The sequence below is a fragment of the Taudactylus pleione genome, unplaced genomic scaffold (assembly GCF_031769625.1).
Source record: "Taudactylus pleione unplaced genomic scaffold, aTauple2 ptg000244l, whole genome shotgun sequence".
In the NCBI taxonomy this organism is placed as follows: Eukaryota; Metazoa; Chordata; class Amphibia; order Anura; family Myobatrachidae; genus Taudactylus; species Taudactylus pleione.
This window is the reverse complement of record NW_028284646.1, coordinates 12,706,563-12,733,008: the sequence shown is the minus strand read 5'-3', so window position 1 is coordinate 12,733,008 and position 26,446 is coordinate 12,706,563. Positions and strand designations below refer to the sequence as shown.

The following is a 26,446-nucleotide window of genomic DNA, read 5'->3' as shown; positions in this document are numbered from 1 at the left end:
AGGTCACATACGTGGTGCCATCATGTCTGAAAGTGATTTTCCCCTCCGGCTACAGTGTACCACGTGCAAAGTACCGTTAGCGGAGGGGGAGGGTAGCGCGGAGGGCCTTTGCCGGCAGTGTTTGTCCATGGCGCGGCCTATTACGGTTACAGCACCGGTACAGGAGCCGCCCTGGGCTTGTTTCGCTCAGGCGTTAACAGCTTTAGTGGGCCAGTTAGCTCCGCAGCCCGCGTTTACTCCGATGGGTTTGTCCCAGCAGTCTGTGGTGTCGTCACCCATGCAGGGGTTCCCACGACAATTGGTGGTACCCCACAGTCTCCCTATTTCCCCGCTCCCGGGTTCTCAGGAGCCAGCGTGGGTTAACTCCCTGACGAGTTCTGTACAGCACTTGTCGGATGTGTTGCAAGGGGAGTCTGTGATGCGGCCTCATAAAAGGCCGGTGGCGTCTCTGTCCGCTCCTTATGAGGATGACGAAGGGACGTCTGATGATGGGGAGATTCTGGATCCTTACGATCAGGAACCTTTCCATACTAAGGACGCTGATGCTAAGTCCAAAGTATATATTCCTGGACTTATTCGGGCGGTCCGCACAGCCTTGGTGATTGAGGACGAAGTTCCCCCAGCGGCTAAATCTAAGTATGCCTTTTTCAAAGATGTGAAGGGCGATGCCACAGTCTTTCCTCTTTCGGGTCAGTTGGTGGACCATTTAGAGGAGGCGTGGAAACAACCTGGCAAAAGATACCAGCCGCAGAGACGCCTGGCGGTGGCTTATCCGTTCGCGGATAATTATTTTGCTAAGTGTGAATCCCCTCCACAGGTGGATTCTCACGTGACCCGTCTTGTCCGTAGTGCCACATTGCCGATGCCATCCATGTCCTCCCTTAAGGATGCTACGGACCGCAAGGTAGAAATCTGCCTGAAGTCTGCTTATTCCCTTGCAGGGGGGGCAGCACGGCCGGCTATGGCCATTTGCTGGGTTGCCAGAGCGATGGAGCGCTGGGCGGATTCATTAGAGGCTTCTTTTGAATCCGACTGTCCGGCCGAACAGGCGGAGTTGATTGGCAATCTCCGTGATTCGGCCACCTACATCAACGAGGCGGCTCTAGACATTAGTACTCTGGTGTCTAGAATTTCTTCAGCAGCGGTAGCTGCTCGTCGCACCTTGTGGCTGCGATCCTGGAAGGCGGACGCAGATCCAAGAAAGGTCTGGAAGCGTTGCCGTTTACCGGAGAAGTTCTCTTCGGTCCGGATCTGGATAAGATTGTGGCCACGCTGGCGGCAGCCAAATCTGCTTGTCTCCCGTCGGCCGCTGCTCCTTCTGGTTCTGGACCATCGTCCTTTCGGTCATCTAGGGCCCAGGGCAGGCCCAAACCACAGTCGTTTCCTCGACAGGCTGGCCCTAAGAAATCGGTCAAGCCCCGGAAACAGGCATGGAGTACCAGACGTCCGGCCCCCAAGCCAGATGACAAGCCTGCGGCCTGACGGTCCGGGTCTCCCCTTGGGGGATCCCAGGGTGGGAGGCCGCCTGCTGCAGTTCTCCCGGTGTTGGTCGTTCACTACGACAGACACTTGGGTTCTGGAGGTGGTCTCTCACGGGTACGCCCTCTCCTTCCGGCACAGACCCCCGGCTCGATTCTTCACCACGGGTCTACCATCAGACCGGAACAAGGCTACGGAGCTGCGGAAGGTATTGCACACTATGCTCCAGGCTGGAGTTATAGTGCCTGTTCCATTCTCCCAGAGGGGCCAGGGTTTCTATTCAAATCTTTTTTTGGTACAGAAACCCAATGGGTCATATCGTCCGATTCTCAACCTCAAAGCACTCAACAAGTCTTTGCGGGTCCCGAAGTTTCGGATGGAGACCCTACGGTCCATCATTCTGGCGCTGGAACCTGGGGACTACATGGTGTCATTGAACTTACAGGACGCTATGGCGGTCATGGCGGCTTCTCTGCGGCTGCAAGGAGTCCGCATGTTGCCGTACTTGGACGACCTGTTATTGGTCGCAGGATCTCCAGAGCTCCTGTTACACCACTTGGACCTGACCATTGCACTGCTGCAATGGCACGGCTGGCTAATCAACTGGCAGAAGTCCACTCTAATCCCGTCTCGGAGGATTCTGCATCTTGGAGCCTTATTGGACTCGGGACAGCAAAGGATCTTCGTGACGGAGGACAAGATCTCTGCTTTACAGTCAAGGGTGCGCAGTTGTCTGCACAGCCGCCGGGTGTCCTTACACTCGGCGATGAGGTTACTGGGCTCCATGGTGTCGGTGTTCGACATGGTGGAATACGCCCAGTTTCACTCCAGACCTCTGCAGCACCTGATCCTGTCCAAGTGGAACGGGCTGCCTCAGTCTCTGAAGTTCCAGACGATTGTGCTCACCCCGGAGGTTCGCCTGTCCCTTGCGTGGTGGTTAAAGACGACCCACCTCAACAAGGGACGTCCGTTCTGGGTTCCAAATTGGGTCCTGTTGACAACGGACGCCAGTCTTCGGGGCTGGGGAGCAGTTTCGGGTCCACACTTGTTCCAGGGCAGGTGGACACCGACAGAAGCGGAGCTTCCAATAAATATCTTGGAACTCCGTGCGGTCTTCAATGCTCTCCTGCAGGCACAGCGGTTTCTCCAGGGTCACCCGGTGCAGGTCCAGTCGGACAATGCTACCACCGTGGCCTACATAAACAGGCAAGGAGGAACTCGCAGTCGGGCGGCTCTCGTAGAGGTCTCTCGGATCCTGGTTTGGGCGGAGCGCAATCTTCCGGCCATATCAGCGGTCTTCATCCCGGGAGTGCTAAATTGGGAGGCAGACTTTCTAAGTCGCCAGGACGTTCATCCAGGGGAATGGTCCCTGCACCCGGACGTTTTTCAACTACTGGTGGACAGGTGGGGTCTTCCAGAAATCGACCTCATGGCGTCCCGGCACAACAACAAGTTGCCGGTGTACGGGTCTCGCACAAGAGACGAAGGGGCGTCTCTGGTGGATGCTCTGTCCGTCCGGTGGACGTTCAGGTTCGCATACCTGTTCCCTCCGGTCTCCCTTCTTCCACGGGTAATCCGGAAATTCAAACAGGAAGGAGGGACGCTCCTGTTGATAGCTCCCGCGTGGCCCAGACGGCACTGGTTCTCAGACCTTCAGGGTCTGTCCGTGGACAGTCCTCTGCGGTTGCCGCTACGACCGGACCTTCTGTCTCAGGGTCCTTGTCTTCACCCGGACCTGACTCGGCTGTCTTTGGCGGCGTGGCTGTTGAGACGGCCATGCTGAGGTCCTGGGGGTTTTCCAGCTCTGTGGTGCGTACCATGTTACGAGCTCGGAAACCGTCTTCCGCGAGGATATACCATCGCGTGTGGCATATGTTCTTCCAGTGGTGTCGACCGAGAGGTTATGCACCGCGGGAGTTTCGTCTGTCTCGGATTCTCGCCTTCCTGCAAGCGGGACTAGATCATGGGCTTCGCCTTGCTTCTTTGAAGGTACAGGTTTCGGCCCTATCTGTCTGGTTTCACCGTAGGATTGCTACAATCCCGGATGTGCGCACCTTTATGCCAGGTGTTCTCTGTATTCAGCCGCCCTTTGTTCCACCTGTGGCGCCTTGGGATTTGGCTGTGGTCCTGAGGGCTCTCCAAGGACCGCCGTTTGAACCACTGGGCTCAGTGGATATTAAATGGCTAACAGCTAAGACTGTTTTCCTTCTGGCCGTTGCTTCAGCCAGACGTGTTTCTGAGTTAGGGGCTCTTTCTTGTAGACCCCCTTTCTTGGTTTTTCATGGGAACAGGGCAGTGCTCCGCACTCGGCCCAAGTTTCTTCCCAAAGTTGTTTCCCAGTTTCATGTTAACGAGGAAATAGTTGTTCCGGCCTTTAACTCACCGGGTCTTTCCGTGGGTGAGGCCTCTTTGGATGTTGTGCGGGCCTTAAGGACTTATGTTGACCGCACTTCTTTGTTTAGGAAGTCGGACGCTTTGTTGTCCTCTATGGCTTCTGTAAAAAGGGTTGGCCTGCTTCAAAGCAAACTTTGGCAGCCTGGATCCGTATGGCTATTTCTGAAGCTTATCTTCATGAAGGCCTACCGGTCCCTCCTTCTCTGAAGGCTCATTCCACTAGGTCTGTGGGTCCTTCGTGGGCAGCTCGACGTGGTGCCTCGGCAGTTCAGATCTGCAAGGCTGCTACGTGGTCTTCTGTCCATACCTTCGTGAGGTATTACTGGTTTGACACCTTCGCCTCTCAGGATGCTTCCTTCGGGCGGCGGATTCTCCTTTCTGCACAGGAGCGTCCCCACCCTTAAAGGATACTGCTTTGGGACATCCCCAAGGTATCCTGTGGATACCCTATGGACCCTGAAGTAGAAAATATGAGATATGGTAAGAACTTACCCTTGTTATCTCTATTTCTACGAAGTCCATAGGGTTCCACAGGACTCCCGCCCTGTCGCACCTGTGCTGCAGATGGGCTTTGCTCTGGTCACCGGTTTTCCGTCTCCCTCTGGTGAGAATGTGATTCTTGTATGTGTCCAGATCTTTGTTCTCTCTCTTCCTTCTCCTCCTCCGGCCTATGGCTTGGTAACTAACTGAGGTGCCTTGGCCCGGGGGCGGGGTATAGGAGGGGGACCTAGTGCATCCTGGGAGGCTGAAAGCTTAACTCTTTGGTGCCCTGCGACTGACGTCACACCTATACCCAAGGTATCCTGTGGAACCCTATGGACTTCGTAGAAATAGAGATAACAAGGGTAAGTTCTTACCATATCTCATATTTTTTGCAGTCATCAACCTGACAACAACCTGCGACGCCCTTTCCCGCATGGATGATAAAGATATCTTTCATCGTCCATGCATGCAGGCCAACTTGGACGATATCGTCAACTTTGCCTGTTCAGAGATGTGGCAGGATGACTTCACTGAAAGATATCTTTCAAGTCATTGTTGGTACAGATTGTACCGTGTGTATGCACCATAACCCTTTAACTGTTGGCTTCCTTCAGTTCTGCAGTAACTCATTCCCCTGCTCGTTTCTGTAATGGTGCGTACGCACAGTACGATTTTAATGAATGATAACGATATCGATCAACGATAAATCGTAAGTTTTTATGCAGCAAACGAACATCCCGCATGGACGATAACGATATCTATGGTCATTCGTACAACTTGGACAATTTCAACACGATAAGGATCTCTTTTGTCAGATTTCCCCTGAACTCTCCCCAGCAGCTCCCCGGTAGTCGTGGACACGATTTGGTGTTAAAAAGTGTCCAATGTGACAAACGATCTATTGTGCATCCTTAACTTTTTCCAGTGCATCATGTCTGAGATTGGCATGAGATCTGCAGCAGGCAAGTTCTGAAGATGCGATGTACGACCAGCAGGTACATGCATCAGCATCGTGATCGTGAGTGGACACTCAAGATTTGAACATATTTTACACGATTTGTCGTTCCGATGCTTCGAAATCTGGCAAATTATGTAAAATAGGCACCTTTTAAGAGATTACTTCACTGAAATATCTATCATAAGCTCCGTAGAAATGATCAGATATCGTTTTCTGATTGTCCTGCCTGTGCTGGATGTTCGATATCGAACATCCAGCACATGCACCAACCCCCAAACTACTATAACGACCTGCGATCAACGATCGCAGGTCCCTATAGTAACCAGGCTAACCTGGTCGATATCGATAATCTGCGCCTACATAGGCCTGGTGCAATGTTCGATGGTATGGCCAATAGTGTGTCCGATGGCGTGTATTAATCAGCTGTGGCAATAGCAAAAAGATGCAGTTGTGTTGCAGCAATAGATGCTACTAAAACTTGAAAGCCAGTTGTCTCACTAATTAACTGAGTGGCTTTATGCAAGTCACCAGGTATCATATTTCCTATTTCAGGCTCTTCCATCTGGTACATGCAAGTTTCTGGTTGTATTATCTTAGCACAATATCCATCTGGTACCTTACCAATAATTTCTTTGGTGGAACTCAATGTATAACGATACCTAAAAGCTTCTCCCATTAGATTTAATTGAGCGTAACAGATCATGATTCGTAGATTAATTATCAGCTCTCAGTGAGAAAGTAATCGTCTGATTATACCCCGTCACTTCACAATTCCCTGGTTTATTGGGGTTGGTTATGTTCAAACACAAAAGTGATCTATCTGCTTGGAATTGATATCATTTGAAATGAGGTGGTTTGGATGAGAGGAATTTTCCATCCAAGGTTTTCCCTTTTCGCAATTCTAAAATTTCCGTGGTATTCAGCGGAAATGGCACCAACCCTACATTATGTTGACCCTGTGGCACATGTGAGCAGACCCAACAATCAGTTTGATTTAAAACTTTGCCTATCATGCTATGATAATCCTCTAAAGGATACCCACCCCAGTACGGGTTATATTTAGGTTGGCACCTTTGGATACAGTTCTCATCAACTAGGGACCCACAAAACTCACAAATACAGGAATCTTCAGACGATAAACCTCCACATCGTTCCCGGGTATCCGAAATAACAGCTCTTTTAAGAATTACAGCACTAAAATTGGTCAAACACTCCCCTGATTGACATAGCACTCCTCCTGACTCCACTCCATCCGCGCTGCCATCAGCTCCCATCTCCTCTATCGGTCCCCCGACACAGAAACTGGACATTCCCAAACCAGCCAGGATGGTGAACACTCTAGAAGAGAATATGAAAATGAACACAGCAGGCCAGTCCATTTGTCATAACAAAGACCTGCAAATTTCTTTTAGTTCAGGTATCTCACTACGACCTTTTCAATTCTCCCGGAACAAGCTTGCGATCGACAGGTCCACGTTATCAGCCTTGTCTCCGCCTTGTTTCTCCACCGGTTGTTTGACCTTTTTGCAGTGAGTGGAATGGACCCAGGTATCTCTCTCAGCCACCTTCAAAGATGTAGTACTTGTCAGCAGGACCTGGTACGGGCCTTCCCACCAATCAGTCAAACAACCTGAACGCAAGAAATTTCTGATCATAACATATTCTCTTGGTGCAACATCATGACAGTTAGTTTCAGGCATATCATGGGACAACAATTTCAGTTTCTGCTGTTGCTGTTTTAACTGTTTACTCATTAATATAAGATACTTTACAGTTACCTCGTTGTTACTCTTCAAGTCTTCCTGTGGACTTATAATCAAATGAGGTTGTCTACCAAACAGTGTTTCAAAGGGGGACAGATTTAGAGGGGGTCTAGGAGTGGTCCTTATACTATGCAGGGCCAACAGTAATGCTTTGGGCCATCCTAGTCCAGTCTCTGCCATGATTTTACTTAACTTATTTTTAATAGTCCCGTTCATCCTCTCTACCTTGATGCTGGCCTGCGTTCGGTAGGGGGTGTGAAGTCGACTATTGATACCCATCAGTTTACACATATTTTGCAAAACATCACCTGTGAAATGGGTACCCCTGTCACTCTCAATAATTTTAGGGATACCATATCTGCATACAAATTCCTGTACTATTTTCTTGGCTGTAAACGCAGCAGTATTAGTGGCTGCTGGGTAGGCCTCAACCCAGTTAGAAAATACGTCAGTACACACTTAGGGGGTCATTCAGACCCACTCGCGAGCAGCAGTACGCTCGCAAGTGGGTCGATGGTCCCCACTGCGCATGCGCACGAAGGAGGGAGCTCCGTCGTGCGCATGCACGAGACCCGGCGAGCGAAGGACTTTCCATCGCTCCGGGTCTCGCACCAAAGGGGGCGTGCTGTCGATGTTGATTGACAGCACGCCCCCTTTGGTGGGCGTGCCGGGGGCGTGCCTGCCAGATGGAGGCGTTCCCATGGGAACGCCTACCGTCTGAAGCCAGCCCCACTGACATCACTAGTGATGTCAGTGGGAGTGATTTTGGCTCTGATAGAGCCAAAATCACTCCTGGGCTTGTGGTTGAGAAACCCGACCACAGGGTTTCACTCGCAAGTCCGATGGTCGCGATGGTCAAGACCATCGCGACCATCTTGTTGCACGCTCGTATATGCTGTGGGTGGTGACCCACAGCTATACGAGCGTCCAGGAGGACGCTCCATATTAATGGAGGAGGGCCCTGATTCAGAGCGAGCGCTCTGGTCAGAGCGTCCGGCTCTGAATCAGGGCCTTAATACATACTTGAGATTCCTGTAGAGTGGTAATTGGATGAAATCAATTTGTATTACCTGGAAAAGTCCATGAATCGGTGGAATGTGGGATGGTTTGGTAAGGATCGCTTTCCCTATGTTCTTCCTCAAGCAGGTCACACAGGACATTGCTCTCTTTTCTGCTTGTGAAGAAAAACCCGGTGCGCATCGGTATGCTCTCACCAATTTGCACATACCTTGCTTTCCCAGATGAGTCAGACCGTGTGCTGCCTCAGCCAGGCTGGGGTAATATGCTTTGGGGGCTACTGGCTTACCTTGTCCGTACCTCCAGAGCCCGGAGGACTCTTGCCCACATCCCTTGGACTTCCAGATGGACTTTTCCTGGATTGAACACAAATTTTGCATCTCAATTAGTTTCAGCATATCAATTGTTTGGAAAGACATAATTGTTCTGTTGGTAAAACCATTTTTAACCCTGCTGCCCATTTTGCAGCTTCATCGGCTCTGTTGTTGCCTAGTGACACCGGGTCACTCTCACATGTATGGGCTTTGCACTTAATTACTGCCACCGTTTTGGGCAGTTGGATTGCTTTTAAAAGATGTTTTATGTGTCTGGAATGTGCAACTGGTGTGCCTGCTGCTGTCACAAAATTTCTCAGACGCCATAGAGCTCCAAAATCGTGCACGACTCCGAATGTGAACCTAGAGTCAGTGTAAATGTTAGCAGATTTGCCTGCTGCCAATTCACACGCTCTTTTTAGTGCTACTAACTCTGCCACCTGGGCTGAGTGAGGAGGACCACGAGGTTCAACTTCTATGATGTCTGTGTCATTTACAACAGCATAACCTGTACATAACTCACCTGTGTCTGTTTGTCTATGACAACTCCCGTCCGTGTAAAATGTCACATCCACATTCTCTAAAGGTGTGTCACCTATGTCAGGTCTAGCAGTAAAGGTCTGATTCAGATATTCGATACAATCGTGTGAATCATTATGTCCGCTGAACTCACTTCCCACCAGCAACCTGTCTCCTTCCACCCTTTGTACATCATGTTGTACATATGGTAAATACGTTGCTGGATTCAGCATACTGCATCGTTTAACAGTGATGTTCGCAGGTGCAATTAGAGCTAGTTCCCATTTGGTAAACCTAGCTGAAGAGACATGTTTGGTTTGGGCAGAGTTCAACAGAGCAGATACAGCGTGGGGAGTGTAGACAATCATATCATGGCCCAATACTATGTCCTCACTTTTACTCACCAATAGAGCTGTCACTGCTACACTTCTTAAACACGTTGGGAGTGATCTTGCTACATTGTCCAATTGGGCACTGTAGTATGCTACGGGCCTACTGGCATCACCATGTTTTTGTGTGAGGACACCTGCAGCACAACCATTCGGCTTCCGTACAATATAAATCAAAGGGTTTTTCATAATCAGGTATTCCCAATGCAGGAGCTTTTGTCAGACTATCTTTAAGATTAAGGAAAGCCTGCTCTAATTCCTCTGTGTGTATGACATGGTCGGGCTTTCAGGAAGAGACTAAGTCCTGTAAAGGCAAGGCCAGAATAGAAAAACCTGGGATCCACATTCTACAGTATCCACACATTCCGAAGAAGGTAAGAATTTGCTGTTGGTTCTGCGGCAGTGTCATGTTCTGTATGGCCTGGATTCTGTCATTTGTGAGATGTCGTAAGCCCTGAGTTAGGCAGTGTCCCAAATACTTTACTCTGGATTGGCACGGCTGTAATTTGTCTTTAGCAACCTTATGTCCTGTGTGCGAGAGGTGAAGCAACAAAAGTTTAGTATCTTTTAAACATGACATAAACGAATCAGAACATAACAATAAATCGTCCACATATTGAATTAGAACAGACCTATTGGCAGGTTCAAAAGATTGTAAACAGTCATGCAAGGCCTGGGAGAAGATACTGGGGCTGTCTATGAAACCCTGGGGCAATCGTGTCCATGTGTATTGTACACCCCTATATGTGAAAGCGAAAAGTTACTGACAGGATGAAGAGGTACAGAGAAGAAAGCAGAACAGAGGTCAATGGCAGTGAAATGGGTTGCATTTGGTGGGATCTGCATAAGAATGACAGCTGGGTTTGGCACTACGGGAAATTGGCTTTCTACCACCTTATTAACACCTCTAAGGTCTTCTACCAACCTGTAACCCCTCCCAACACTCTTTTTCACTGGGAAGATGGGATTGTTAGCTACACTAGCTGTACGAACTAAAATTCCCTGTTGTAATAATCTTTCAATTATTGGATAAACTCCTAATTCTACCTCCTGTTTTAGTGGGTACTGAGGAATTTTTGGAGCTTGCCTACCGCTTTTTAAGTTTACCATTACGGGACTTACGTTTGCCATTAATCCAGTGTCCTGTCCGTCCTTGGTCCAAAGTGAATCTGGAATTTGGGATAACATTTGATCTACCTGAGATGGATTTCCATTTACACTGGTAGAGTAATACATTATCCTTTGGGGAGTGTCCAACATATCCCTCACCTCGTGCGCAACTCTCTCTGGGATATCTAGAAATACACCATCAGGGGTGCAATATATGACACATCCCATCTTACATAACAAATCTCTTCCCAGTAGGTTAGTAGGAGCCACAGCAGCCAGAAGGAAAAAATGCCTGGTATGCAACGGCCCGATAGTAACCTCTGTGGATTTTGTTAAAGGATAATGTTGCACTTTACCCGTTACGCCCATTCATGGTACTGTCTTGTTGGTTACCTGTAAATTAACGGGAGATTTTATCACTGACCTGGTCGCCCCTGTGTCTACAAGAAAATGATATTTAGTACCAGCTACATCAACCATCATGACTGGCTCTTCCCTAGTACCTCCCGTTAACCTGACTATCTGTAGACTACAGGTATGACCTGACCCCTAGCGTTGGCTCCCACTCTCCAATAAAGCATTAACGGCCACGATTGGAGCTGGTGCCTGTTGGGCAGTTGCTGATCTCTGTGCATATCCCTTATGGGGATATCCAGGTTTTCCCTGATTTGGGGGTCCTACCCTTTTTGCCGTACAGTTTCTTCTTACATGTCCTGGCTGGTTACAATTAAAACACGTTCGTGGATTGGATGAAGAAAAGGGTTGTTGTGCAAGTTGTGCAGGAGGAAGAGGTGGTGGGTATGGGTAAGGATATTGAGGGAAAGGATATGATTGGGGATATGTAGTTTGTGGATAGTATGGGACTTGTGGTTGTTCAGGGTAAGTGGGATAGGGTTGTGTTTGCAGTGGTGTGGGACTAGTGAGGGCGTGTAACTGTTCAGGTGCAGGTGTGTGTGTGGGTGCAGGTGTATCTGCTGGCTGTGATGTTACCGTCATTCCTTCCAGAGCTTGAATACTGACAGCCATTAGTTTCTCGTTCTGGGTCTCTCTCTTCTTTGAGATGTTTTTATCATGTTCTATGGTAGATTCTATGAGTGTATCTATTGTGACTCCCCTCCAGCCAGGCTGTGAGGTCTGAACCCGGGTTTTTAGGTGCTCTTTAAGGCCATCCATGAGTATGGTGACAATCATTCCCCTGTGGTGAATGCTATCTTTAATATCATCTAACCCAGTGTACTGGGTGATAGCCTGCAGAGCCCAGTCGCAATAATCTTCTGCAGATTCACTCTCCTTTTGCTTTATGGTGAAAATTTTGTTCCAGTTAACTACTACTCGAAAATATATACCCAAATGAGTTATAATGCGGGAAATATTACCTTGGTTTACTTGGTCTGTTAAGGGAACGTCACCATCCCATACACAATCCGTGATAAATTTTGTCACGTCGGTATTGTGTGGTAGACAGGCCCATAACACCACCCGCCAATCTTTATTGGTGGGCTCATGATAACTACCCAAATTTCTCAAAAATCTTTGACATTTGGCTAATTCCTTTTTGGGATCGGGGAAATTATTTATGATGGAATTTAGCTCTGCTCTTGTCCAAGGACAATGCATTACCACATCCCTTGTAGGTACAACTCCGTTCGCGTCCGCATTCCCATTTGGAACAGTGATTGTCCGAATGGGATGCAGACCGGCCGCAGTGCTACCTTTGACCTTATTACCTGGCTGGGGGTTTAATCTGTTGCTGCATCGTACAGTATTAACAACTTCCTCCACGGGAGCAGAGGAGTTTAACACTTCCCGTGCTGTTACAGATGGAGATGGTGGCACCACTTGAGCTTGTCGTGGTGTCGCATCTAACATGTACACAGCATGCGAAATGGCAGACATAACAATAGGCTCATCATCCACATCATAAACATTTTCTTTATGGTTACTTAAGAGAGGGTACAAGTTGCTTGTTAGATTATTATGAGTTTTTTCATGACTGTTTCTGCACCTCCATCCACATAAGGTGGCGGTGGTGCGGTTGATCTATTGGCAATACCTTCCGCAACGCTACCTTGCCACACTTGCGCGCCATTTTGCGGCTCGCACGCATTGCAATCCAGCGCCGTGGGTGTATTTGCTGGCAATGCGCTTGCAACGCTAGTTTGTGTCGCTTGCCCATTTTTAAGCCACGCATCCCCTTCATGCTGCCACAATTTTAAACATTCATAATATTTTACTTTTTTCTCTCGAGAACGCATCAGACTGATGTGATCCCGGACATTATCCAATACATCTTTATCAAAACTACCAATCCTGGGAAACGGTCTAACACTCTTCATCGTTATTTTAAACCATATATCACAATACCTTATTGCATAAGTACCGTACTTAGTATGCATAATACGATGGGCCGATCCAAGCGTCGCTTCCATTAGCAGCACATCATTGTCTAACATTTCTATTGTTTGCGTGGCTCCCATCTTGGTACAACTCCTACGTTTTTCAATAAAAATTTAAACTGGTGAAAGACAATTAAGATACTTTCACTTACCTGCGGACGCCTTTGAAAAAGGGTGTATCCGCAAACCCTATGGAGGACTTCTAGACGCTTCCACTCGCCTACGGAAGTAAATACCGCTTCCGCTTAGCAATCCCTTTTTGACTACCTTTCAACTGCTAGGGGGCAGCAAAGTACCCTTTGTGTTCCAGTTGATTTCGTCCACCCTCCCACCAGCTCACAATCACAATTAGACGAAAATTATGCAGTTCAATTATAGGGCCAAATGTAATAGGGTGAGAGTTTAGAAAATGTGAGAGTTTAGCAGTAAACTCTCACATTGGTTGAGTTTTATCTTCAAAATGGGAAAACATCTGAATGAGATTTTAAATCGTGAGAGTTTTTTAAGTCTAAAAAAACATGCAAGTTCGCTCTGTTACTTTGTTTTTGGACTCTTACATTGGTAAAGTTTAAAAAGTGTCAGAAACTCTCACTTTTCTAAACTCTCACCCTATTACATTTGGCCCGTAGTGTTCAAATAAGCCTAACAGATCACACACATTGATTACTGAACACTGTAATCACGCTGGGGGCCGAACCCTAACAAAAATAACAACCCATACACCTGCTTTGTGTAAAGTAAACGGTAAGCTGCTACCGAGTCACTAGGCCAACTCCTGCGCCTAACACTTGAGGGTCCTACAATACCCTTAACATTTAGGTCACGTGTTACACCCTAAACAAATACTCACTGATACACACTTTATTCCTGCCCAGAAAAATACACGTTAACCCAGATATTATCAACAATTGATAATGTAAACTCAATGGCTTTGTTTAGACATGTGGCAGCACAACCGGAAAATGCGTATACGCTATTGTGCAACTAGTCGCATACATAATGCGACTACCACACAAAGTGCATCCCTATTGCGCGCAAAAATGCTTCACTATGAGCCCCCAGCTAAGGATACTGGCTATATACCTTCCTACCTATACCTTCTAAAACCTGCCTATAACCTCTAAGATTTACGCTATTTGCATACGCAGTCATACAGTAAAATAAAGACCTTAGACCTTGAACATGTGTTTCCAAAGCACAAAGTATTATTCAACCAAAGTACAGATAATACACGCTGTGATCTAAGTACAATTTAGCGCAAAGAAATTATACAGACCCAAGATACAGTCCTACATATGCAAGCGCTTTGGGACCAGATTCCGGCATCAGCAAGAGACCTCCGTCAATCATCAATCAGCAGAATAGACTAGAAACCCAGGGTTAGAGCACACATATTTATACCCCCCAGAAATAATCTGAACGAAAGAGAGGTCTTGTTGCAATTCCATTGGCTCTCCTTCATGGTGCATTTGTTACATGGCACTTAACAGGTTGATTCAAATGGCCACAGTCCAGCCTCCAACAGCTGGTTGCCTTCGTTTTCCCACCTCATGCAAATCTATACTGTTGGTTTTTCAAAGTACATTTTGGTTCTTTATGTCTTTACGGTCCATAAGTTGCGAACGCATGTTCCGATCTTCACACCGATGATACCAGAAAGCTGTGGATAAAGTGCAGATCAATATGATACCAAACACGGTTTATTTATCATGTATTAAACCTTAGATACCAAATAGTCTTTATTTCACAGCATTTGTAATAAATGTATAAAATTGGGATCTTTTACTTTATAGCTATGGAACCTTTTGTTTAAGTGTGCATTATGTAAGTATTAGGGATATGAGAAAAGACGCTAGTTAGGTTTATCCGATTTGGGGCAGATGTGCACGTATGCAGCTAATAAACAGCGTTCGCATGCAGGATATTGTGCATTCGCTTCTGTGCGTCATGTTAGCAGCGCAACTGTGCGTAATGTGCGCTGTTTATGCATGAGATTCTATTTATGATGGATTTAACATATATATATATATATATATATATATATATATATACACACACACATATCTCATTCCTTACTAACAGTTTCAAACTGCAATGCAAATGTGTTATGGGCAGTGAGCTTCACTTCTCAAACACGGTGGAGACCCCCAGCTGTGAAGCTGGGGCCATTCTGTCTGGGAGTGAGACTAAAACCTGTTTAGGATTCAGACAAATTCAGTTGTGTAGATCAATGTCTGGGTTATATTACAATTGCCACAACTATACTTGTCTATATACAGGGATTCCCAATTTGTATGTAAAACACTCACAGTATTCTGGTGTATTGTCTATTCTATTTTCTTTTCTCAGGAGGCTGTTTTCTAGTTGTTTTGGTATTTCTCTGTGCAAGGTTGTCCCCCGAATGGGCCTGTCATGGCTTCTAAAAGATTATCAAAAACATTGCCATCTCTACTTAGCTCGTGAGTTGTAACTTAAAATGGCGCTGGTCGCAAAATGGCGTCTTGCAGATTCTTGTTTCTAAAATGGAGTCTAGCTGCCATTCGCAAGATGGCGTCGCGCACGCTAATTTTTACGCTGATTCCGTCTCAGCCACTAATCCAGCTTCGACACAAGGACGCCTACCTGCACATTCCCATTTGGCCACCTCCCCAGGCTTTCCTGAGATTCGCAGTTTGGAATTCACATCTCCAGTTTCAGGCCTTGCCCTTCGGCTTATCTTCGGCCCCACGGGTATTCACAAAGGTTATGGCTGTGTTGATGAGTCTCCTTCGGAAACAAGGGATCACTTTTATTCTGTACCTGGACGACCTACTGCTGAAGGCGAATTCCAAGAACTAACTATTACGGGACATCACCGTGACGCACAACCTCCTCATTCGTCATGGATGGATCCTGAATTTTCCCAAGTCGCATCTGCAACCGACACAGAGATTGCAGTTTCTAGGAATGATCATGGACACAGTGTCTCAACGGGTGTTCCTTCCCCGGGACAAGATAACTTCCATTCAGGAGATGGTGAGGTTGGTCCTTCGACGTTGGCAGGTTTCGGTTCATGCATGTATCCGACTTCTGGGGAAGATGGTGGCAGCCTTCGAGGCTGTTCCGTACGGTCGTTTTCACTCCAGACCTTTTCAGCTAGATCTTCTATCACAATGGTCGGGATCCCACCTGTTTCTTTATAAAAGAGTCAGGTTACTACCCAACACTCGGATTTCCCTACTGTGGTGGTTAAACTCAGTTCACCTTACGGAGGGAAAGAGATTCGGAGAGTGGGATTGGACGTTTCTTACCATGGATGCGAGTCTAAGAGGCTGGGGGGCAGTAATTCTAGAACATCACTTCCAGGGACGCTGGACAGCACAGGAATCGAGACTTCCAATCAACATATTAAAATTAAGAGCAGTTTTCTACGCATTACAGACAGCTCACCTTCTGAGGGGCCGAGCAGTCAGGGTCCAGTCCTACAACTCCACAGCAGTGGCATACATAAACTAACAAGGAGGCAATAAAAGTCGTGCGGCCATGAAGGAAGTCAGCCGGATTCTTATCTGGGCGGAAAGCTACGCAAGGTCGATATCAGCAATCCTCATACCGGGCGTCGAAAATTGGGAGGCAGATTACCTCAGTTTTCAGGATGTACATCCAGGAGAATGGGCTCTACATCCACAGGTGTTTCAGCAGCTGATCCAACGGTGGGGTCTTCCGCAGGTCAACCTCATGGCATCCAGACAGAACCATCAACTGCCCCTTTACTGCTCTCGAACAAGGGATGCACATGCGGTGGTTGTGGATGCACTGTCAACACCATGGCGATTCCAATTCATTTATCTGTTTCCTCCATTTCCCCTTCTCCCTCGAATCCTACAACGCTTCAAGAGGGAACAGGCCAAGGTCCTGCTGATAGCTCCGGACTGGCCTCGCAGAGCTTGGTACTCCAACCTTCAACTCCTGTTGGTGGACAATCCGTGGCCCTTACCACTCAGAGAGGCTCTACTCCTACAGGGTCCTTTAGTCTAACCAATCTTAAAGCAGCTTCGTTTGACGGCGTGGTTGTTGAAAGGGCCTTCTACGGAGTTCAGTCTTCCCAGGTTTCTGCTTTTTCTGCAAGCAGGTCTCTCAGCGGGCCTTCGGTTGGGATCTCAGAAGGTACAAATTTCAGTGCTCTCGGTTTTCTTCCAAAAGAAATTGGCCTTATTCCCGGACGTGCAGACTTTTCTGTAGGGTGTGGTTAGATTGCAACCACCCTTTGTTCCTCCTACAGCTCAATGGGACTTGGACTTGGTCCTGTCTTTCTTGCAGTCTTTGCTGTTCGAGCCTTTGGAGTCGGTGGAATTGAAGTATCTTTCATGGAAGGTGATACTTCTGCTGGCTCTAGCTTCCGCCAGGAGGGTGTTGGAGCTGGGAGCTTTATCGTGTCGTCCACCATATTTGGTATTTCATGAGGATAGAGCTGAGCTACGCACCAGAAAGGATTTTCTGCCTAAGGTGGTTTCGGCCTGCCACATCAATCAACCTATTGTGGTTCAGGTTTTTCCACAGGATTCTCCTTCTTCTAGATCCTTGGATGTGGTTAGTGTTCTTCGCATATATGTAGACAGGACGGCAGCCGTTCGCAAGACGAATACTCTCTTTGTTTTGTATGATGCTGCTTGTCCAGGTTGGCCAGCTTCCAAACAGACACTGGCTCGATGGATTCGTCTGACCATACGACAGGCGTATATGGCCTCGTCTAGAGAACCTCCATCTTCCATTACCGCACATTCCACTCGCTCAGTGGGTGCCTCGTGGGCGGCTGCTCGAGGCGTTTCTATGGAATCTCTATGCTGGGCAGCTACTTGGTGGGGCCGGCATACTTTTGTTCGGTTTTACAGATTTGACACCTTTGCGACCAGTGTCCCGTAGTGGATGAAGGAGAAAACAGGATTTTGGTACTTACCGATAAATCCCTTTCTCCGATTCCACAGGGGACACTGGACGCCCACCCAGCTCTGTTCTTCCTGCCATACCTGTTATGCCTGTTGGCGACATGCTTGTTGTCTAGGGTGATGTTATGAATGTTAGAGACATGTTTGTCATCTCTTGTTTCGTTCTCTTTTACTTTGTTTTCAACTTTCAGTTGTTTTGTGTACTTTCGCCTCCTCCTCTTCTGTCAATCTTTTTTCTCTGCTCCCCTCAGGCACGGTTCTAATACTGGCCTATAGGGGGTATAGAGGGGAGGAATTAGTCACACTTCATTTAAATTTAAAGTGCCAGCTCCACTCAGCACCATCGATACCCCACTCTCTTGAAGTCCTCAAGTGTCCCCTGTGGAATCGGAGAAAGGGATTTATCGGTAAGTACCAAAATCCTATTTTTTTATACTCGTGGGCTCCATTTTTTTTTTTTAAACTTATTTTTATGCAGAAAGGAGCAAATAAAAATAATACAGAAATTGCACAATAACCAATATAATGTATGTGAGAAATACAATAGTTGGCAAATAAACAGGATCATAAATATATAATGAAGAAAATAAAGTACTTGGCAGTTAAAACAAAAACCAGCAATGCCTGCATTTGAAATATTAAACGGGTTAAGTAAATTATATCAAAATCAACAGGCGTGGTCGGCAGCTCTGTCATATTGGACCGCAGAGGGGGACCGTGGCAAATTAATTTGTGGGCTCCATTTTATTGTATCTAATTTGTCTTTTTTTGTTTGGCTGAAGGGTCCATTTATCTATAGCATTTCAGATACATGCTACTGTCTGTCCTATCCTCCTTAATACTAGACTTATAGTTATGCCCCCATGTCTGTGTTTTTTTTGTCTTATCTGTTTTTTTGTATTTGTAATGTCTTTTATATATCTAGAGGGGGAGGGGGGGTTGGCTTGGGTAGAGGAGTGTGGTTGGCTGTTTGGGATTCTATGGTATGCCGAGGGTGGTGATTAGTATACAGGGTTGGTGGATGTTTCCCTAGTTGTAGTTTGCTATGCGAATCCTTTGTGTATTTTTTTTTTCTTTAGTCTATGACACAGCACTTGTGTTGTTATAGTAGGTTCTAGGTTTCTACTTGCAGCGTAGTCTGATTTTGGATGTTTGTGTAAACATTGCTGTCCGACTAGGCGTGGGATGGTTAGGCCTTTCGATATGTATTTTTTTTCCATGTATCCGTTTGTTTTGAGCTGTAATTCCTATTTCTGGTGTGATCCTGAATTTCTATGTTGGATTTATGTTAGACCCAGCTTGAGTGGCGTGTGCTTGAATGGCGCCTTCGGTCCATCGCCTTATTGCTTAAAATGCTCTGGTTTCTGATACTGTGGGTCATCAGGGGTTTACTTACATTAGCGGATATAGCCTCCCTACATTCACTTGTATCTAATGTGGTTGATCTTTATCCTTGTATGTATTGTTACCATTACAAAATAGTGGTTGCTCATATTAACCTAATGGTTTCCCACAGATGCTTGTAAAGGGAGGGTTTACTCTGAGCTACAGAAAAAAAAGAAAAACGTTTCCCCCCAGCACACTGTAAGGATACCTGCAAAAGGCTTGAATACTACATGATAATAGAAATTCAGAGGTCTTAGTTGCATATATTAGCATATATATGGTTAAGCGCAGGGCCTCGTCACGGCTCCTCTATACCGTGCTATTATTATGTATTATTATACATAATAATAGCACCCACTCTGGGTCATATAATAGCATACTGATGTGCCACATGATAACAGCACATACATAACTATATTTAAGTTGAGAGCCAACCCACCTAGGAGGTACCCAAGAAACCTCCAAATAGCACTACAAGAACCAGCACACCCTCCCAATGCTGCATTATTACCATCCTGCTTTTTTTTTTTGTACTGTCTCTGTTAACTTTATGTGCTGTGCTTTCTTCCCCTGCCCCAAATGTATGGTTATATACTGGTTTCATTTCTTCTCTTTGTCTTATTTGCGTGTGTTGTGTAACATTGGAAAAGTTTCCTATAACTAAAACTCAAAAAAGTGTTTGCTTTTTTTCTGGAACTTAGTACCGCTTTAAATTCAGTGTCTACTTTGTGGTTGTTAGGAGGCTTACACCTCACTAACCCATAAACGGGATTTGGAACCTCTCTCGATAATTTTTTCTGTATTGATCTCATTGTGCACCTACTTCTTTCCAGTGTGTACAGCAGTGTCACCCACCTCCAGGCCTCACGGAACCCTAACAGTGCATATATACATTCATCTACACTAGCTCTACAAGAGGAGCCTTCCAGTTAAGATGTTTGGTTACACTACTGTTTTTTATTTCATTATTTGTTTCAAAGATATAGGGCGGGATGTAATAGAGATCGAGTGTGCCGGAGGTGCGGGATGCAGACTGATCTCCATCGTTTTTTTAAAGTTGCAGTCATTTACAAGGCACAGCCACTTTAAAGTATACAGTAAACTTTAAGGAGCTTATTTTCCCTTCCCTTTATATTTATAGGGCTAAACATTTCTTATTGAGAAATTCAGAAAAAATGAAATGAGGTAAATTGTGCTTATATGTCACCATTAGGTTATGTGGTGGAAGACAGGGCTGCACTTCATTTTGTCCACATATTTTTTGTTAGGCAAAACCAGTACTGATGGCTGCCAATCACATTGACTAAAAATAATTTTCTTTGGTACTGGACCACCAATCCGAGGCACCCCTGCAAGTGCCCTGAGGCACCCCAGTTTGGGAACCACTGAGCTAATATATATATACAGTCAGGTGCTTATATATTGGGACATTGACAGAATTTTCATATTTTGGCCTCTATTCACCACCACAATGGCTTTGAAATGAAACAAACAAGATGTGCGTTAACTGCAGACTTTCAGATTTAATTTGAGGGTAATTACATCCAAATCAGGTGAACGGTGTAGGAATTACAACAGTTTCTATATGTGCCTCCCACTTTTTAAGGGGCCAAAAGTAATGGGACTATCAACTCAAAAGCTATTTCATGGACAGGTGTGGGCTATTCCCTCGTTATTTCATTATCAATTAAGCAGGTAAAAGGTCTGGAGTTGATTCTAGGTGTGACATTTGCATTTGGAATCAGTTGCTGTCGACTCTCAGTATGAGATCCAAAGAGCTGTCACTATCAGTGAAGCAAGCCATCATTAGGCTGAAAAATCAAAACAAACCCATCAGAGAGATAGCAAAAACATTAGGTGTGGCCAAATCAACTGTTTGGAACATTCTTAAAAAGAAAGAACGCACCGGAGAGCTCAGCAACACCAAAAGACCACGGAAAACAACTGTGGTGGATGACACAAGAATTATTTACCTGGTGAAGAAAAGCCCCTTCACAACAGTTGGCCAAATTAAGAACACTCTCCAGGAGGTAGGTGTATATGTGTCTAAGTCAACAATAAAGAGAAGACTTCACAAGAGTGAATATAGAGGGTTCACCACAAGATGTAAACCATTGGTGAGCCACAAAAACAGGAAGACCAGATTAGAGTTTGCCAAACAACATCTAAAAAAGCCATTACAGTTCTGGAACAACATCCTATGGACAGATGAGACAAAGATCAACTTGTACCAGAGTGATGAGAAGAGAAGAGTATGGAGAAGGAAAGGAACGGCTCATGATCCAAAACCTACCACCTCATCAGTGAAGCATGGTGGTGGTAGTGTCATGGCGTGGGCATGTATGGCTGCCAATGGAACTGGTTCCCTTGTATTTATTGATGATGTGACTGCTGACAAAAGCAGCAGAATGAATTCTGAAGTGTTTCGGGCAATATTATATGCTCATATTCAGTCAAATGCTTCAGAACTCATTGGACAGCGCTTCACAGTGCAGATGGACAATGACCCGAAGCATACTGCAAAAGCAACCAAAGAGTTTTTTAAGGCTAAAAAGTGGAATGTTATGCAATGGCCAAGTCAATCCCCTGACCTGAATCCGATTGAGCATGCATTTCACTTGATGAAGACAAAACTGAAGGGAAAATGCCCCAAGAACAAGCAGGAACTGAAAACATTTGCAGTAGAGGCCTGGCAGAGCATCAGCAGGGATGAAACCCAGCGTCTGGTGATGTCTATGCGTTCCAGACTTCAGGCTGTAATTGCCTGCAAAGGATTTGCAACAAAGTATTAAAAAGTGAAAGTTAGATTTAGGATTGTTTAGTTTGTCCCATTACTTTTGGCCCCTTAAAAAGTGGGAGGCACATATAGAAACCGTTGTAATTCCTACACCGTTCACCTGATTTGGATGTAATTACCCTCAAATGAAATCTGAAAGTCTGCAGTTAAGGCACATCTTGTTTGTTTCATTTCAAAGCCATTGTGGTGGTGAATAGAGGGCAAAATATGAAAATATGAGAATTCTGTCAATGTCCCAATATTTATGCACCTGACTGTATGGCTCATGCTGCTCCTCACCTCTATGTGGGGAACTCAAATGTGTTGCACGCTGGAGGCCACTAGATGGCGCCCGATGGAGCAATTCAATTGTTGCTCCGTTCGGGCTCTCACAGCCGCTGACATATCCTCCAAATGTACCGTTTTAGCCAGTACAGTACCGTTTTTTTATGTTCTCTACCGGCAAACAGCACTGTAACAGTTTGTACCGGGTTCCGGATTTCTTAACAGCGCTGCGGGGACACGGAGTCAGGCGGATAAATCCCCCTCCACCATCCTTTCGTGGCTGTCTGCAGGCCCTGTGTGTAATGAGACAGCTAACTGGTTACTGTTAGTGTAAACTTTTTAAATTCATCTCTTTGTATCACTGGCGATGATACATAGAGATGTATTGTATTATGTTATATGTTGTATTATGTTATGTGGCCTCTCTGTGTATCGGGCACAGACCAATAGTGTGTGTAAGGCTTTATACAGAGATATATGTCGTATATCTACATATGTAAAAGGCTAACGCTGCTCCTCACCTCTATGGGGGGAATTCAAGTGTTTTGCGCACCGGTGATCACTAGATAGTGCCCGATGGAGCAGTTCAATTGTTGCTCCATTCGGGCACGCACAGCCACTGGCGCTGACATTTCTGATCGCAGCACCCCGAGCTGGCGAGCAGTAATGACTGAAAAGTGACCCATTTAAGCGTTCAAACTTTTCGCGGGCGCATCAATGTACCGTCATTTTGACAGACTGCTAAATAATGTATACAGGAATATATAAGGGTATAGGTTGCATTTACAAAGTAACTATTTGTCTTTGTCTATTATTTTACACTTGTTATATATCCCCATTGTTGAGCAGTTTCAAATATTATAGTACCTTATAATAATTATAACGAAGCATATTGTGTTTATCTCACAGGGAGGGTGGAAGCTGTCGGCACACCTCTATGCAGCCAGAACCATCCACATCTCCAAGCTGTAATTCAGAAGCATCAGATGATAGAGCATCGTCTGTTTTGGAACAGCCTGACAAGAAGCTGGTGAGATAAAGAATAGACTAGAAGCTACTACTACTCAAAGCTGTTTTTAGTGTCAGAAGTTCATAGTTAGAATGTTAATGGGTTTACACTGGTTGAAACAAAGTATGCTGGAGATATCTTTGCCTGCAATTGTTTTATTTCTTTAAAAAGTCACCTGTGTACCTTTTTGGAGCACTAGGTCACCGGGTGGCGATATTTTTTTGAATCATAAGCTGGGTGCGCATCATACAATATATCATCCACATCGTATAGTGTGTACGCCCGATCCGTTGTTCCCGTCCGTCGTTCATTGAATCGTCCCATCTGCTAAGCTGCACAGCAAATGGGAAAATTCAATGAATGACGCGGTGTACTTACACACAGCGTGTAACAATACATTGTACTGTTGTATTCCGGATCGTACAGTGGTTATGGCACACGCGATGTGTTCCCAGCTTTATGTGTGATTAACCAAATGAGACTTTATAGGGGTTAATCATAAATATCTGCAAAATGCTGTAAACCTAGGCAGCCTATCGGACATTTGCTTTCATTAGTCTATCATGCATTATGGCAATCACAACCAATTGCTGATTGGTTGCCATATGTATCTATGCAAATCTGTACTCAAATCACTGCAACCAATAGCTTTTATCTATCTAGTACAAGTAATACAATGGGAGCAAACGTCTGAGTGTTTAATATGGTTTAAGTGCTGAAACCTGAATTTGAGGAGGGTATTGAATGAAGCTTGTGACTTATCCCAAGACTGAGTTGTCTTCCCTTTCTTCAGGAGTGAATATGTGCAAATAATGCATGAGAGTGTGAAGTCTGTTCCCTTCCAGCTGTGTCCTCTGGAGGATAATGAGGTTTCTGTCCTTGTATGTGATCCATTACATGCAACTGGTCTCACATTGGAAACTGTCTATGAGCGCTTTCACGCTGCATCTCTTGGTTTAGGTGAGCTGATTGGACATTACTTGAGTGGGGAAAAACCTACAGGCATATTGGAAACAGAGGCAATTCTTCCTGTGGGCAGAGTGCTAACTGGTCTCGGACAACTGACCCTAAATAATAAAGGAGTCATTATTTTACAGCCTCCCCAGGATGGTTCTAAATATGTATTATCCCTTACTGGATATGATGACATACTGTACCAACAAGAGTGTGCAGCCCACTTTTGGAGAGGTGCAGCGTTTATCTGTGGTACTTTGGGAGCTGTTGTGCTCTGCATCTCATTGTATCGGGCTTATCAAAGGCATAAAGAGCAACACAGACAGGAGGAATGCTGGGATGAGCTGCACACAGAGGGCGAGATACCTGATGAGGACATGGTGGCTTCTGAAAGACTCTGCATAATCTGCATATCGAGACCACGAGAATGTGTAATACTGCCTTGCGGACACGTATGCTGCTGCTTTCTGTGTTATCAGGCATTACCCAGTGAGATATGCCCTATCTGTAGGTGCCACATACAAAGGATTGTTCCACTCTATCAAGCTTAAATGCAATAATATATGAAGTAATTGCTGCTATGTCCAGGACAGTGAGCAAATTGGTGTTACAACTGTCCTAACTGTGGTCATTTACTAACAAAGTGCAAAATTGCTGTGACTTATAACAAGTGACAAGATCTTTAATTGATCTAATTCCAGTGAAGCGAAACACAACCACATGTTGAGTGGTTATAATGGTTACAGTACCTAGTAAATTACTCTAATGCAGGGTTTCCCAATCTCTTTCCTCAAGGGCCCCCTAGCTGGGTATACACCGGAAAGATTTATCTGCAGAACATGGTTGTGCACACACACTGACCAACCATCACTGCCATCAAAAGATATATCTGTTGTGAGGACATTGGCCAAGTAGGGGCCCATTTATCATTAATTATTTGCGTGCAACCGCAAATATTTAGGATCACTCCCATGTATGAAGGAGGGACCGCATCAGATATCTCTTGATACCTGCTGCTGCGATCCCTCCATTTCCGCCGGCAGCCGCAGCCTCTATAGGTTCTATCGTGGATACGATGTTGCCAGACTTACCAACTTCCGGAATGTGAAGTGGAGATTGGCCCCTGCAGCTATCACCATCTGAAGATGGCGCTAGCTTGTGTCGTCTACACTTCACATAATTAGCCACCAGAGGGTTCCCCTGGAAACTTACCCGGTAATGGAGGGCACGCATGTGCATTCAGTGGGACTGCGCAGTCGCCCTGACAGCATTCCGGGCACATCGCAGTGACTGGCTCCTTTCAGGGCCCCTGTCCCTGCGGGTGCCAGATAATAGATTTCAGCGCTATGATCGCATTTTGCAATGCCATCATGGCCAATAATATCATACCCAGCTCACTTTGCAAGTGTGATCATTAATAATTGGGCCCCTTAATCTTTTACTCTGTACACACTAGTATACATATATGTGTATGTATTTATCTAGCTGGATCATGTTTACAGGCAGTATGTTTGATAAACCTGTGCTGGACAGTCCTCCTGTGTAAAATAAATAAATAAATATATATATACTATATATATATATATATATATATACATACATGAATACAGGAATGAGCGGCACTCAGCAGACTATAGATTAGAAGCAATAAAAGTCCTTTATTCCAACGATGTTTCGAGGTTAATCCCCCGTCTTCAGGGACAGACAATACGTGTTGTCTGTCCCTGAAGACGGGGGATTAACCCCAAAACGTTGTTGGAATAAAGGACTTTTATTGCTTCTAATTTATATTTTGCTGAGTGCCGCTCATTCCTGTATTCATATTTTGGGTATCATTACCCCGGGAGGACACCACAGCAAGATAACAAGTATCCTGGAGTGCCGGGCATCTCTTTTCATGTGTGTGTGTGTGTTTGTATGTGTGTGTATATGTGTGTGTGTGTGTATATATATATATATATATATATATATATAATATAGCTGCTTAATACTCCCATAATATTTATCTGTGATTATAACAGATAGCAGAGGATAATACAGGTTGAGTCTCCCATATCCAAATATTCCGAAATACGGAATATTCCGAAACACGGAATAATTTTGGCATGACTGAGATAATGAAACCTTTGATTTTTGATGGTTCAATCTACACAAACTTTGTCTAAGGCACAAATTATTAAAAATATTGTATAAAATGACCTTCAGGCTGTGTGTATAAAGTGTATATGAAACATAAATGAATTTCATTTCTGTACACAAACTTTTCTTGAGCCACAAAATTATTGAAAA

The 26,446-nt window shown here is 45.5% G+C and overlaps 1 protein-coding gene across 2 annotated transcripts in view; it reads left to right on the top strand.

The window, feature by feature from the left end:
- Positions 1–26,446, top strand: part of LOC148516681 (mitochondrial ubiquitin ligase activator of nfkb 1-A-like) — a 79,653-nt gene that overhangs the window by 15,584 nt on the left and 37,623 nt on the right. Inside the window, exons 3-4 of one of the 2 annotated variants that reach the window (XM_088479770.1) lie at positions 23,104–23,224; positions 23,997–25,783. In XM_088479770.1, coding sequence (XP_088335896.1) covers positions 23,104–23,224; positions 23,997–24,708 — 833 coding nt within the window. In that variant the 3' untranslated portion in view covers positions 24,709–25,783. Of the gene's footprint in view, positions 1–23,103; positions 23,225–23,996; positions 25,784–26,446 lie in introns of those variants that run through there. The other variant, XM_088479771.1, reaches the window with a different exon arrangement.